Source organism: Erythrolamprus reginae, chromosome 5 (assembly GCF_031021105.1).
Source record: "Erythrolamprus reginae isolate rEryReg1 chromosome 5, rEryReg1.hap1, whole genome shotgun sequence".
NCBI classification, from domain to species: Eukaryota; Metazoa; Chordata; class Lepidosauria; order Squamata; family Dipsadidae; genus Erythrolamprus; species Erythrolamprus reginae.
In genome coordinates, this window is record NC_091954.1 from 8,244,218 (window position 1) to 8,260,404 (window position 16,187).

Here is a 16,187-nt window from a genome sequence, read left to right on the forward strand (position 1 = left end):
AGCGCAGCTTCCAAAACATAAATAGGAGATATGAAGGCTGTGTTAGCTGAGAACCTCCCCAACCCACAAGAGAGACACAAATAAAATCACAGATTTAGTCATACGGGAGCTTTATCAGCAGGGTGGATTTGAATTAAATCAAGTCTATTTAAATCACGATTTAAATCTCAATTTAAATCACTAGTAAAAAGGCTTGATTTAAATCAACTTGATTCAAATCATAATTTTTAAATGGCAGCTGTCATTTCTGTCCTCTGACCTGCTGTTGACTCGCCAACAGTTTCAATATTGCAGAATATAGCTTTGGGCTACATAACTAAGCTCCATTTCATGCTGAATAAACTAAATTATTAATGTATATTATTATTATTATTATTATTATTATTATTATTATTATTATTATTTATTAGATTTGTATGCCGCCCCTCTCCGCAGACTCGGGGTGGCTCACAACACAATAAAAACAGTTTATAACAAATCTAATAATTTACAGTTTAAAATATTAAAAAACCCCATTATTAAATAGACATACACACAAGCATACCATACATAAATTGTAAAGGCCCGGGGGAGATACGTCAGTTCCCCCATGCCTGACGACAAAGGTGGGTTTTAAGGAGTTTGCGAAAGGCGAGGAGGGTAGGGGCAGTTCTAATCTCTGGGGGGAGCTGGTTCCAGAGAGTCGGGGCCGCCACAGAGAAGGCTCTTCCCCTGGGGCCCGTCAACCGACATTGTTTAGTTGACGGGACCCGGAGAAGGCCCACGATCGGTCGCTGAGATTCGTGCAGCAGAAGGCGGTCTCGGAGATATTCTGGTCCGATGCCATGAAGGGCTTTAAAGGTCATAACGAACACTTTGAATTGTGACCGGAAATTGATCGACAACCAATGCAGACTGCGGAGTGTTGGTGTAACATGGAAAACTCTCTTAAGAGAGTTTTATTCCCAAAGCGTCTTATTAAAATAAATTTGATTTTAAATATCCAATTTAATTTTTAAAAAAATCTGATTTAGATTGAAATACTGTAAATCTGATTTTTTAAATTATTTTTTTAAAAATATCATCAATTTTTCTCCAGCCTGTTTATCAAACATATAAGAAGAGTCTATGTTTAAGAACTCCTCCTTTTAGGAATATTTTTTTAAAAAAACTACCCTAAGAATATTAAATATCTGATACTTCATATTACCACGGCGGCTAGAATCACCTTTGTCCAATTCTGGGAAGATTCCGTAATTCCCCCAGAAAATACAATAATTAGAAAAATATACGAATGTGCAGAGATGGATAGATTAACGATTGATTTGCGAGGCCTAAAAGATTCAAAATATTTTAAAATTTGGGACAGATGGTATCAATGGCCTCGGCATAGGAAAACAAAATGAAAAGAGCTAAAATTGAAGCACATTAGGTAAATATATATATATACAGAAATGTACAACATATAAGTATAAAAGTATATACAAGAGTACAATATATAAGTATGTAAATATTTAGCATAACAGTATAAAATATATTGTCTATTCTATCAAAATGAGATTAAGTGTAGCGCGATTAAATGTATATAAGTTTATAAAATGTAATGAAGCTCAAAAGAAAAATATGCAAAAATGTACCAATGCAGAACTACTTTCTGTACTTATTGTGATATTTTAAAAAAATGAAAAGTTAATACTCTATTTAGAAATAAAAGAAGAAGAGTCTACGTTTGAGTACCTTTCACGATGTATATTATTATTATTATTATTATTATTGTTATTATTATTATTATTATTATTATTATTATTATTATTATTATTATTATATGTCAGTACAACACAGCAAACGAGATCACTATGCTGGATTTCGTATTTCATCACCAGTCGGGCGCTTCCCAAGCACCTAGGACTGCGTGATGTAGCGGCGAATTATGTTTGCCGATCCCAGTAAAGCGGCCTTTTGCAATTGACAGATGGAGATTTTGTCAATTCCCATGGTTTTCAAATGTCCGCTGAGATCCTTTGGCACTGCGCCCAGCGTGCCAAGTACCACTGGGACCACTTTCACGGGCTTATGCCAGAGTCGTTACAGCTCGATTTTTGGATCTTCGTATTTCACTAATTTCTCTAGCTGCTTCTCCTCAATTCTGCTGTCCCCTGGGATTGCAATGTCGATGATCCATACTTTCTTTTTCTCCACGATCACAATAATAATAATAACAATAATGCGTGTTTTAATATTCTGGGGTTGTTTTTATGAATTTTTAGCTTAAAATTGTAATTGGATTGGTGGGTATTGGATTTGTTATTATGTATTGTTTTTATCTTGTTGTGAGCCGCCCCGAGTTTTCGGAGAGGGGCGGCATATAAATCCAATAAATCTAATCTAATCTAATCTAATCTAATCTAATCTAATAATAATAATAATAATAATAATAATTATTATTATTATTATTATTATTATTATTTATTAAATTTGTATGCCGCCCCTCTCCGCAGACTCGGGGCGACTCACAGCAGCAATAGAAAACAATATACAATACAAATCTAATATTACAAAGTTAAAAACCCATAATTTAAAAAACATGCACACAACATTCCTCTGTTTCACCAATGTACGGCACATGTCTGGGTGCTATCACATGGTTTCCATGCATGTTTTGATCAAGGCTTACCTGAAATAAGGACGGGAAGCAGCTCCTTCACAGTGTTCATGGAGTTGACCAGCATGACTCGGTGCTCCTGATGAGTCAGTTCTTGCTGCCGCTCGTCAATCAACTTGGCCATCTTGGTCATTCCTATATCAAGGAAAAACGCAAGAGGTTGTCTCCAAGAAGCAACATTTTAAGATTAGAAGATGGACGGCAGAAAAAGATCTCATGGTCCATCTAGTCTGCCCTTATACTATTTCCTGTATTTTATCTTAGGATGGGTATATGTTTGTCCCAGGCATGTTTAAATTCAGTTCCTGTGGATTTACCAACCACGTCGGCTGGAAGTTTGTTCCAAGCATCTACTACTCTTTCAGTAAAATAATATTTTCTCATGTTGCTTTCTGATCTTTCCCCCAACTAACCTCAGATTGTGCCCCCTTGTTCTTGCGTTCACTTTCCTATTAAAAACACTTCTCTCCTGAACCTTATTGAACCCTTTCACATATTTAAATGTTTCGATCATGTCCCCCCTTTCCCTTCTGTCCTCCAGACCAGTGTTTCTCAACCTTGGTAACTTGAAGATATTTGGACTTCAACTCCCAGAATTCGCTGCCTGGGGAATTCTGGGAGTTGAAACATAGAAGACTGACAGCAGAAAAAGACCTCATGGTCCATCTAGTCTGCCCTTATACTATTTCCTGTATTTTATCTTACAATTGATATCTGTTTATCCCAGGCATGTTTTAATTCAGTTACTGTGGATTTACCAACCACATCTGCTGGAAGTTTGTTCCAAGGATCTACTACTCTTTCAGTGAAATAATATTTTCTCACGTTGCTTTTGATCTTTCCTCCAACTAACCTCAGATTGTGTCCCCTTGTTCTTGTGTTCACTTTCCTATTAAAAACACTTCCCTCCTGAACCTTATTGAACCCTTTCACATATTTAAATGTTTCGATCATGTCCCCCCTTTTCCTTCTGTCCTCCAGACTATACAGATTGAGTTCATTAAGTCTTTCCTGATAAGTTTTATGCTTAAGACCTTCCACCATTCTTGTAGCCCGTCTTTGGACCCGTTCAATTTTGTCAATATATTTTTGTAGGTGAGGTCTCCAGAATTGTCCAGATATCTTCAAGTTGTCAAGGTTGGGAAACACTGCTCCCGACTATATAGATTGAGTTCATTAAGTCTTTCCCGATAAGTTTAATGCTTAAGACCTTCCACCATTTTTGTAGCCCATCTTTGGACCCGTTCAATTTTGTCAATATCTTCCCAGACTGATGCCTCAGTTTCCAGCCTGATGCCTTAACCACAACACCAAACTCTTTCTCCATATAGCTATTACGATAGAAGAAGACGCCAGATGTTATTGTTTTAAACTAAGTGGTCTTTGTGTTTGTTTATATGTATGTGTACAAAACATGGTTCCATACAAAACATTTTTACAACAAGTATGTTCGTTTGCTGAAATGGATTTACAGGGTTGACCAACTCCAACAATAGGGTCCCTATACAATTAAAGCAAATATGCAAAAATAAGCACATCACATCTTTTAAAAAGCAATTCAGTATACAACATGGCAATCAAGCACATGAATTAAACTGGATATGTTCATCACCTCGAGGTTCGACTACTGTAACGCTCTCTACATGGGGCTACCTTTGAAAAGTGTTCGGAAACTTCAGATCATGCAGAATGCAGCTGCGAGAGCAATCATGGGCTTCCCCAGGTATGCCCATGTTACACCAACACTCCGCAGTCTGCATTGGTTGCCGATCAATTTCCGGTGACAATTCAAAGTGTTGGTTATGACCTATAAAGCCCTTCATGGCATCGGACCAGGATATCTCCGGGACCGCCTTCTGCCGCACGAATCCCAGCGACCGGTTAGGTCCCACAGAGTTGGCCTTCTCCGGGTCCCATCGACTAAGCAATGTCGTTTGGTGGGACCCAGGAGAAGAGCCTTCTCTGTGGGGGCCCCGACCCTCTGGAACCAGCTCCCCCCAGATATCAGAGTTGCCCCCACCCTCCTTGCCTTTCGCAAGCTCCTTAAAACCCACCTCTGTTGTCAGGCATGGGGGAATTGAAATTTCCCTTCCCCCTAGGCTTATAGAATTTATACATGGTATGCTTGTATGTATGAGTGGTTCTTTAAATTGGGGGGTTTTTTAGATTATTTTTTAATATTAGATTTGTTTTCATTGTCTTTTCATTGTTGTTAGCCGCCCCGAGTCTTTGGAGAGGGGCGGCATACAAATCTAATAAATAAATATATGAATGAATGAATGAATGAATGAATGAATGAATGAATGAATAAAATAAATAAAATGAGTAAAATAAATAAAATTTAAAAAATAAAATAAATAAATAAATAAATAAGATAAATAAATAAGATAAATAAATAAGATAAATAAGATAAATAAGATAAATAAGATAAATAAGATAAATAAGATAAATAAAATAAACAAAATAAACAAAATAAACAAAATAAACAAAATAAATAAAATAAATAAAATAAATAAAATAAATAAAATAAATAAAATAAATAAAATAAATAAAATAAAATAAATAAAATAAAATAAAATAAAATAAAATAAATAAATAAACAAATAAACAAACAAACAAACCAGTGGTCTCCAAACCCATTGACTTTAAGACTTGGGGACTTCAACTCCCAGAATTCCCCAGGCAGCAATGCTGGCTGAGGAATTCTGGGAGTTGAAGTCCCCAAGTCTTAAAGTGGGCGAGTTTGGAGACCTCTGAAACAAACAAACAAACTACCGAAAGGGAGTGGTCCCTCAACTAGACCCAAATGCCTAGGGGAGAAAACCCAGGTCTTAACCTATTGCAGGAATGGACTTAAGAGACTTAAGTTGACAAGGCAGAGTTAGACAACAGGAATGAATAAGAACCAAAAGATTTAGCTTTGGGAAATAGTGAGCTGTTTAACATCAGTGGCAGGTGGGTGGTGTTAGCCCCTAACTCAATGCCATCCCTGGCGGCTACGCGGATTCAATAGCAAATTGTTCTGCATCGCTATACAAAGGCCTTTGAGTCCGTTTCCCAGGCATTTCGTTGGCAAGACTGGGCATTCTTTCCCCAAGAGATGGATTGAAAACAATCAATAAATTATAAAGCAAGATCCTGCTTTGGAGAAACAACGGTCGTTCTCGAATTTCAATTTCTCAGCTTAAATGACATTTTGGGAGAGAATAAATATAGTCTCTGGGCAAACTCGTTTTGCAATTCTACCCAAAAGGAATATTTTCCAGACATCGATCTTAATAATAAAGTTTCATAAGTAATTTATTACGACCGGCGATCAGCAGAAAAAAGGCAGGCAAGAAAGAGGGAACTCGTGCGGATATATCAGCCCTGCTCAGTGGGAAGCACTTTCATTCAGAGGTAAAATGCTACCAGTTAGGACCAGTTCATCTGATCCGGGAGGTTAAAAAATGCTACCGGTTTGGCAGAATTGGTATATTGGCATACAAATTTGATTAATAAATAAATAAATAAAATATACCCCTGCTCCAGAGGGTGAAATGGCCTTCCCCAAGGCTGAAAATCAGCTGGCCAACGCATGCATGTTGTTAGTTGTTAGTTAGTTAGTTAGTTAGTTAGTTAGTTAGTTTTATTGGATTTGTATGCCGCCCCTCTCCGAAGACTCGGAGCGGCTAACAACAGTAATAAAACAATGTACAATAATAATCCAATAAATACTAAAAATGATTAAAAACCCCATTAATATAAAAAGCCAAACAGACATACAGACATACCATGCATAAAATTGTAAAGGCCTAGGGGGAAAGAATATCTCAGTTCCCCCATGCCTGACGGCAGAGGTGGGTTTTAAGTAGCTTATGAAAGGCAAGGAGGGTGGGGGCAATCCTAATCTCCGGGGGGAGTTGGTTCCAAAGGGCCGGGGCCGCCACAGATAAGGCTCTTCCCCTGGGTCCCGCCAAACGACATTGTTCAGTTTACGGGACCCGGAGAAGACCCACTCTGTGGGACCTAACTGGTCGCTGGGATTCGTGCGGCAGAAGGCGGTCCCTGAGATAATCTGGTCCGGTGCCATGAAGGGCTTTATAGGTCATAACCAACACTTTGAATTGTGACCGGAAACTGATCGGCAACCAATGCAGACTGCGGAGTGTTGGTGTAATATGGGCATACCTAAGGAAGCCCATGATTGCTCTCGCAGCTGCATTCTGCATGATCTAAAGTTTCTGAACACTTTTCAAAGGTAGCCCCATGTAGAGAGCATTACAGTAGTCGAGCCTCGAGGTGATGAGGGCATGAGTGACTGTGAGCAGTTACTCCCGATCCAAATAGGGTCGCAACTGGTGCACCAGTAGTTATTATTATTATTATTATTATTATTATTATTATTATCATCATCATCATCATCATCATCATCATTATTATGTCAATACAATTCAGCAAACAAGATCACTATGTTGGATTTCGTATTTCATCACCAGTCGGGCGCTTCCCAAGCACCTAGGACTGCGTGATGTAGCGGCGAATTATGTTTGCCGATCCCAGTAAAGCGGCCTTTTGCAATTGACAGATGGAGATTTTGTCAATTCCGATGGTTTTCAAATGTCCGCTGAGATCTTTTGCCACTGCGCCCAGCGTGCCAAGGACCACCGGGACCACTTTCACTGGCTTATGCCAGAGTCGTTGCAGCTCGATTTTTAGATCTTCATATTGCACTAATTTCTCTAGCAGCTTCTCCTCAATTTTGCTGTCTCCTGGGATTGCAATGTCGATGATCCATACTTTCTTTTTCTCCATGATCACAATGTCTGGTGTGTTATGCTTCAGAATTCGGTCAGTCTGAAGTCGGAAGTCCTACAGTAGTTTTGCTTGCTCATTTTCGACCACTTTTTCGGGCTTATGATCCCACCAGTTCTTTGCCACTGAGAAATGGTAGTTCCGGCACAAGTTCCAGTGGATCACCTGTGCCACAGCATCATGTCTATGCTTGTAGTCAGTCTGTGCGATCTTTTTGCAGCAGCTGAGTATGTGATCGATTGTTTCATCTGTTTCTTTACAGAGTCTGCACTTTGGATCGTCTGTTGATTTTTCAATTCTGGCTTTGACAGCATTTGTTCTAATGGCCTGTTCTTGTGCCACCAGTATTAGTCCTTCTGTCTCCTTTTTGAGTGTTCCACTTGTAAGCCATGACCAGGTCTTTTCTTTATCCACTTTGCCTTCAATCTTCTCCAAGAACTGTCCATGCAATGCTTTGTTCCGCCAATTGTCCATACGACATTGAGTTACATTTTTTCTGTACTGGTCCTTAGTTTGCTTCACCTTGAGAAGCTTCCTATTGTTGACCTCCATCAACGCTGACTCGTTTCTCCCCTTCACATAGTCAGCTAATGCATGCTTCTCTTCTTCTACTGTCTGCTTCACTTGCAAAAGTCCTCTGCCGCCTATTTTCCGCGTATTCCGCCTATTATTATTATTATTATTATTATTATTATTATTATTATTTAGATTTGTATGCCGCCCCTCTCCGTGGACCCCTCTATGTGTGCTGGAACTGACATAGGGCAACACCTCTCATGCCATAGGTTTGCCATCACTGCGCTACACCATTTCTGAGGAATAGCAGTCCAATCTGAAGCTGTCTGATCAGAATCCGGTGACTACTTCTCTGCATTGCTTTTTTAAGATCAATAAATTCCCCACACATAGCTCAGGAGAAACCAAGAACCCCTAGAAGGTTCCGGATGGAAACAATACACCAATCCCCAGGAAGGGGCGGAATCAGAGACTTCTAAGGGCTCTCTAACCTGGTCCCAAGTTCTTCGTGTAGGTCACCAAATCTTCCATTGTCTCCACCACTTCGGCCACGGTGAGGTACTCCAGAATTCCTTTGCAGACACGGATAATTCTACGGACCTGAAAGAAAATAAATACCATTATGAAATAATTGAGTAGGTTCAATTTTAATGCTTGCTTGCTTGCTTCTTTATTCATTCATTCATTCATTCATTCATTCATTCATTCATTCATTCATTCATTCATTCATTCATTTGATTTGATTTGTATGCCACCCCTCTCCGCAGACTCAGAGCGGCTCGCAACCACAATAAAACAGTATACAATAAACAAATCTAATATTTAAAAAATATCTAAAAAAACCATTATTTTAAAAAAACATACAACACAAGCGTACCATCCAGGCAGTAGCCCACCCCAGCTGGAAGGGACCTCAAGGGGGTCTTCTAGTCCAAGCCCCTGATCAAGGCAGCTTCCAACCCACCAATGCATTTTTATTACGGTCATTCAGAATCCCACCTCGGCTTCGTCGAAGGTCAGAAGTAAGTCTGACGTCCCTGAAAGGATTCCTCGGGACCCATCGATCAGGTAGTCACGAGCCGGTACCGAATAAGGATCCGATTGGAGCATCTGAGCTGCCTGGACCAGTTTCGTGCAAGCATTTTCCACTCTGTGAATAAGGAGAACGAAAGCAAAATTATTGATGGTCCTGCTACCTCCAGGAGTGCAGCTGAGATCAATTTAGGCTGTCCTGAAACATACAACGGACCTCCCCAGGGCTAGTTACAACCTGGATTTAAAATTCTGACACACACCCTGTCATTCCATGGTCACCTAATTGCATTTGCCGCCCCGAGTCTTCGGAGAAGGGCAGCATACAAATATTAATATTAATATTAATAATAATAATATTAATAATAATAATAATAATAATAATAATAATAATACCCATCGAACAGTAGTCGAACCTCGAGATGATGAGGGCATGAGTGACTGTGAGCAGTGAGTCCCAGTTCAGATAGGGCCGCAACTGGTGCACCAGGCGAACCTGGGCAAATGTCCCCCTCGCCACAGCTGAAAGATGGTTCTCTAATGTGAGCTGTGGATCGAGGAGGACGCCCAAGTTGCGGACCCTCTCTGAGGGAATCAATAATTCCCCCCCCCCAGGGTTATGGACGGACAGATGGAATTGTCCCTGGGAGGCAGAACCCACAGTCACTCCGTCTTATCCGGGTTCAGTTTGAGTTTGTTGACACCCATCCAGACCCCAACAGCCTCCAGGCACCGGCACATCACTTCCACTGCTTCGTTGACTGGACATGGGGTGGAGATGTATAATTGGTATCATCGACATATTGAGGATACCTCACCCCGTGCCCTTGGATGGTCTCACCCAGCGGTTTCATGTAGATATTAAATAGCAGGGGGGAGAGGACCGGCCCGAGGCACCCCACAAGGGAGCAACCTAGAGGTTGACCTCTGACCCCCCCACTAACACCGACTGCGACCGACCGGAGAGGTAGGAGGAGAACCACTGAAGAACAGTGCCTCCCACCCCCAACCCCTCCAGCCAGTGCAGAAGGATACCATGCTCGATGGTATCGAAAGCCGCTGAGAGGTCAAGGAGCACCAGGACAGAGGACAAGCCCCTGTCCTGGGCCCGCCAGAGATCATCCATCAATGTGACCAAAGCAGTTTCCGTGCTGTAGCCGGGCCTGAATGCGGACTGTTGAGTGCCTAGATAATCGGCTTCTTCCAAGGACCGTTGGAGTTGGAGCACCACCACCTTCTCAACAACCTTCCCCATGAAGGGAAGGTTGGAGACTGGCCGATAGTTGTTAAGAATGGCTGGGTCCAGGGAAGGCTTCTTCAGGAGGGGGCGCACAAGTGCCTCCTTGTAGGGATCCGGAAAGGACCCCCTCCCCAAGAAAGCGTTGACAATCTCCTGGACCCAGCTCCGTGTCACCTCCCTGCTGGCCGAAACCAGCCAGGAGGGACACGGATCTAGTAAGCAGGTGGCGGAACTCACAGCTCCAATGGCCTTGTCCACTTCATCAGGTGTCACCAGATCAAACTCTTCCCAGACAGGTGGACAAGTACGAGCCCCAGTCACCTCGACTGACTCGTTGTCAGTTGACTCTGTTATCCAATTGGAGTCGAGGTCCGCCGGAATCCAAGCGATTTTATCCGCGAAAACCGTGTTAAAACCCTCGGCACTACTCTGCAAGGGCTCCCCAACTCCCCCCTGGTTAAGAAGGGAGCGGGTCACCCTAAACAGAGCGGCCGGGTGGGATTCCGCTGATGCAATCAAGGCGGCATGATACGCGCATCTTGCCGCCTCGAGCGCCACTTTGTAAGTCTTAATATGAGCTCTTACAAGTGTTCAATCGGATTCGGACTTACTCTTCCTCCATCGCTTCTCCAGAATTATTAGATTTGTTATATATTGTGTTATTATTGTTGTGAGCCGCCCCGAGTCTACGGAGAGGGGCGGCATACAAATCTAATAAATTGAATTGAATTGAATTCTATTACAAACTTTTCTACGTAAAAACCTGGTCATGGAACGAATTAAGTTCTTAAGTAGTGGTACCACTGTCTATTATGTTCACAGAATGGTTTTTATTTCTTGCACCTTTCCATTTTGGGGGCCTACTACTTCCTCCCCTTTATAAATCTCTTCCTCAATATCTTTTTATTTTTAATTGCTTCTTTTATCAAAAACCTCTAATAATATCTTTAGGTATGTAATCAAACCTGGTATCTTCATCTTCATTATAATATCATTACAATTTTCTTAATAATTGGGATTTCATACATTATTTCAAAACAATTGTCTTTCCTTTCTTTCACCTATCTTATATATTCTCTTCCTTCCATATACAGTGATCCCTCGAGTTTCGCGATCTCGATCTTCGCGAAACGCTATATCGCGATTTTAAAAAAAATATTAATTTTTTTTAAAAAACCACTTCCGGGTTTGGCTTCGGGAGTCAGCTGGGAAGCGGCGCAGCTGTTGTAAAAGGTCGCAGCCGGCCTGGGGGGCTTCCCAGCACCCCCCCGAACCCCCAACCTGGGTCTTCCCGGCCGCCCACGCAAAGGGGAAACCCCGGCTCCTCGCTGATGCCCGCCACTCGCCCGCCTGCCAGCAAGAGGGGGAAGACCCAGGGAAGGTTCCTTCGGCCGCCCAGCAGCTGATCTGCTCGGTAGCGCAGCAGCAGCGAGGAGCCGAATCGGGGTTTCCCCTTTGCGTGGGCGGCGGGGAACGCAAACTCCACCATCTACGCATGCGCGGCCATAGAAAAAAGGGCGCGCATGCGCAGATGGTGTTTTTACTTCCGCAACCCTACATCGCGAAAAATCGATTATCGCGAGGGGTCTTGGAACGGAACCCTCGCGATAATAGAGGGATCACTGTATCCTCTCCTCTAAGTTCACTTTACCCTTATATATATTGCCACATGTCTATTTTTCTTCCTATGTATTTGTGTATTGGACAAATGAATAAATAAATAAAAATAAATAAATTGCTTAAATCAAACTTCCATATGATAATGGAAGACCAACCCCTTCAGTGTCTTCAAGATCAAATGCTGCTTCATTTAGGCTTGAAAATATTAGCTTTCTCAAAGCATTTTCCCAACCTGTTGTTAAGAACACTTACTTCCTGCCTTATTTGGGCTGAATCTTAGCACAGAACTTGGTCAGCAGTTTGACTCATACAAGTTTGGAATTTGTTACTGATTTGTGTGTGTGTGTGTATGTGTGTAACCTGTGTGTTATTTGGCAAAAGTCTATGTAGCCTATGTGATTGTTAGTCATTTTAAGCCAACAAACTGCTTGCTTGGGGAAAAAAATTAACCCATATCGCATCTCAGACATTAACACCCTTGAAAATGTCCAAAGATACTTCACCAGAAGAGCCCTTCACTCCTCCACTCGAAATAGAATACCCTATGAGACTAGACTTTCAATCCTGGGCCTAGAAAGCCTAGAACTAAGACGCTTTAAAAACAAGATCTTAAATATTGCCCACAAGATCATATGCTGCAACGTCCTGCCTGTCGGCGACTACTTCAGCTTCAACCACAACAACACAAGAGCACACAACAGATTTAAACTTAATATTAACCGCTCCAAACTTGACTGTAAAAAATACGACTTCAGTAACCGAGTTGTCGAAGCGTGGAACTCATTACCGGACTCCATAGTGTCATCCCCAAACCCCCAACACTTTACCCTTAGATTATCTACGGTTGACCTATCCAGATTCCTAAGAGGTCAGTAAGGGGCGAGTACAAGTGCACTAGAGTGCCTTCCGTCCCCTGTCCTATTGCTCTCCTATATCTCCTATACCTTTCTTCCATTCCTATATCTCTTCTTCTATTCTTTCATTGATATGTTCTATTACTATACCTTCTTTTCTATTCTTTCTTAGATATATTTTACTATGAGTATCTCCTCTATAACCTTCATCATGTATTTTACTATGTGTATATAGATATATACCCACTAAAACCCTCATTGTGTATTGGACAAAATAAATAAATAAAATAAATAAATAAATAAATACCTAATATGAGAAATCATCCGTCTGATTCTATTTAAATAATGTCTGTGATATCATTAAACCCTATTTATTCACAGCTAATGTTCACAGGCAAAGGTCCAACCATAATCCAATTCCTGCCACCCTAATCTGAGAATTTTGATGGGCAACAGACGCGCTTTGCAATGCTGGAGAAAATTCAGAGAGGAAGAAAGCTAAGAACCATGTTTTGTTAGAGCCAGGAACAACCTGATTATAAATACAGTGGTACCTCGGTTCTCAACCACGATTCGTTCCAGAAGTGTGGTCGAGCACCAATTTGGTCGAGTACCGAATTAATTTATCCCATAGGAAATAATGGAAATGGATTTAATTGGTTCCCAGCCCCTGTTGACTCGCTGGGAACCAATTAAATCTATTTTCTTTATTTCCTATTGTGGTGGTTAGCTCTGGCCCAGCTCCTGCCCCAAGGACTGTGGATGTGGGGGAGACATCCACATGCTGCAGGCCTGTTTTGCCCCCGATGGAATCTGCTGAGGAAGGCTCCTCTGACCAAGAAGACATGAGTGACAGGGAGGAGGAGAGTGGGGCAGACAGCTCAGAAGGAGATCAATTATCTAGCTCCTCCTTGGATTCAGAACAAGAGTTAATGATACAGCCACGCATGCAGAGAGCGATGCATAGGCAGCAACAACTGAGAGAAAATGCATAGGCAGCAACAACTGAGAGCGATGCATAGGCAGCAACAACTCAAAGAAAATGAGGCCACCTGTGGTTGGGTGGGGCTGGGGTAATTAGTGAGGCTGCTGTAAATAGCAGCCTGTGGGTTTGGCCATTGTGGAGGATTATCTGATCCTTGTATTTCGTGACTGCTTTACTGACTTTGACTTTTTATGTGCTGATTTTTCCCTGCTTTGAAACTAAACCAGGGCAAAGTGTGTTTCACTTTGTGAAAGAAGAAGGACTGTGAATTGCCTCGCAGCTGCAAGCTAAGTATCACAGAACTGATAAGGGACTTGTACAAATTACCAGTTTGTTTGGAGACGAGTGCTCTTTGCTATACCAAGAGGGCTTGGTTTCAGTGAATTTTCGTTATAAAGAACATTGTTTTGAATTTTCAAACGTGTGTGTGTCTGAAATTTGTACCTGTGAATTTTTGGGAGGAGTCTACCAGAGAGCCCGACAGAACACCTATGGGATAAAAAATCTGAGGAGCTCTATAGTCTAAGCACTCCAAGCTGCAGGAAGGGTGGGGGCGGCTGCAATCCCGGCAGCTTCGGGGGGCTCCTTTCCTCAGTGCTTCGTCTTGTTACCTATAGGCAGCTGCACCAACTTTCTCCTTCCCGGCGGCGGCAACGGTGGCGGCTTCCCTTCGAGTAGCAACAGCGCCGGGAACATCACGTAATGAAGGGAAGCTGCTGGAGCGGCGGCAACTGATGGGATGGCTCCGGCGGCTACCCTTCATCACGTGACGTTCCCGGCGCTGTTGCTCCTCGAAGGGAAGCCGCCGCCGTTGCCACCGCCAGGAAGGAGAAAGTTGGTGCAGCTGCCTACAGGTAACAAGACGAAGCATTGAGGAAAGGAGCCCCCCGAAGCTGCCAGGATTGCAGCCGCCCCCGGCGGTAACATTTCGGATAATTAACAAAATTTTCTGTGGCTGTTTGGTATCCGAATTTTTGTTCGGCTACCAAAGGAAATTTTTGCTGAAAATTTTGTTCGGTATCCGAAATGTACGACAACCAAGGCATTCGAGAACCGAGGTACCGCTGTATATGGATTTTAATGAACCAAACAGATATTTTGGACCGATGACCTTTACGAACAGGCTAATATGCAGGCTAAGTTGTAACATAGATGAGAAAGCAACATCATATTTACAAGCCAAATTTAGCTGGTACTTAATTTTAGAGAGGAGCCAAGGTTCTTATAAATATCCCTTAAAGCAATTTGTGCCAGAAGTATCTGTAGCCTTTCCAGGTTTTTTTTCATTAAGCACTCTAAAATAACTTCAGCCACTATCAATCCACTGCAGCAAGATATTTAACGGATCACATCCTTCCCTGGCGTTCACAGAAAAATTGAATGCGATTATCAGGGTTCTAAATAATTGTTATGAGTGCTTCTCATCCACTTCTGGTAATTCAATTCAATTTCAATTTATTAGATTTGTATGCCGCCCGTCTCCGAAGACTCGGGGCGGCTCACAACAACGATAAAAACAATATTATAATGGCACAAATCTAATATTAAAAATAACTAAAAACCCTATCATAATTAAAAACCAAACAGCACATACATACCAAACATAAATTATAATAAGTCTAGGGGAAAGATGTCTCAAATCCCCCATGCCTGGCGGTATAGGTGAGTCTTAAGTAGTTTACGGAAGACAAGGCGGGTGGGAGCAGTTCTAATCTCTGAGGGGAGTTGATTCCAGAGGGCCGGGGCCGCCACAGAGAAGGCTCTTCCCCTGGGGCCCGCCAGACGACATTGTTTAGTCGACGGGACCCGGAGAAGGCCAACTCTGTGGGACCTTATTGGCCGCTGGGATTCATGCGGTAGCAGGCGGTTCCGGAGGTACTCTGGTCCAATGCCATGTAGGGCTTTAAATGTCATAAGCAACACTTTGAATTGTGACCGGAAATTGATCGGCAGCCAATGCAGGCCACGGAGTGTTGTAGATACGTGGGCGAATCTGGGAAGCCCCACGATGGCTCTCGCGGCCGCGTTCGGCACAATCTGGAGTTTCCGAACACTTTTCAAAGGTAGCCCCATGTAGAGAGCGTTGCAGTAATCGAAACTCGAGGTGATGAGGGCATGAGTGACTGTGAGCCGTGAGTCCCTGTCCAAGTAGGGCCGCAACTGGTGCACCAGGAGAACCTGGGCAAACGCCCTCCTCGCCACAGCCGAAAGATAGAAACATACATAGAATGATGATGTACATAGATGATGTTCCAATGTCAGCTGTGGATCGAGGAGGACGCCCAAGTTATAATGTCAGATTCCGAGGAGGATGAGCAAGATCCTGGGCCAGTGGGGTTGCCAGCTGATGCAGAGAGTAAGAGGAGGGAGAAATAGACCTGGATGAACCCGAGGAGACACCAGAGGTGGCAGATACGTCACTGGGGGATTGGTCCCAGTCAGAAGGTGAAAAAGACATTAGAATGGATGAACCACTCTTAGATAATAATTAATCATAATAATAAT

General features: G+C 42.4%; 1 protein-coding gene across 2 annotated transcripts in view; it reads right to left on the bottom strand.

Moving 5' to 3' along the window:
• Positions 1–16,187, bottom strand: part of VCL (vinculin) — a 122,812-nt gene that overhangs the window by 68,963 nt on the left and 37,662 nt on the right. For both annotated transcript variants that reach the window (XM_070752041.1, XM_070752040.1), the window contains exons 3-5: positions 8,951–9,101; positions 8,443–8,551; positions 2,654–2,776 (exon numbers count right to left, since the gene is read on the bottom strand). In XM_070752041.1, coding sequence (XP_070608142.1) covers positions 2,654–2,776; positions 8,443–8,551; positions 8,951–9,101 — 383 coding nt within the window. The remainder of the gene's footprint in view (positions 1–2,653; positions 2,777–8,442; positions 8,552–8,950; positions 9,102–16,187) is intronic.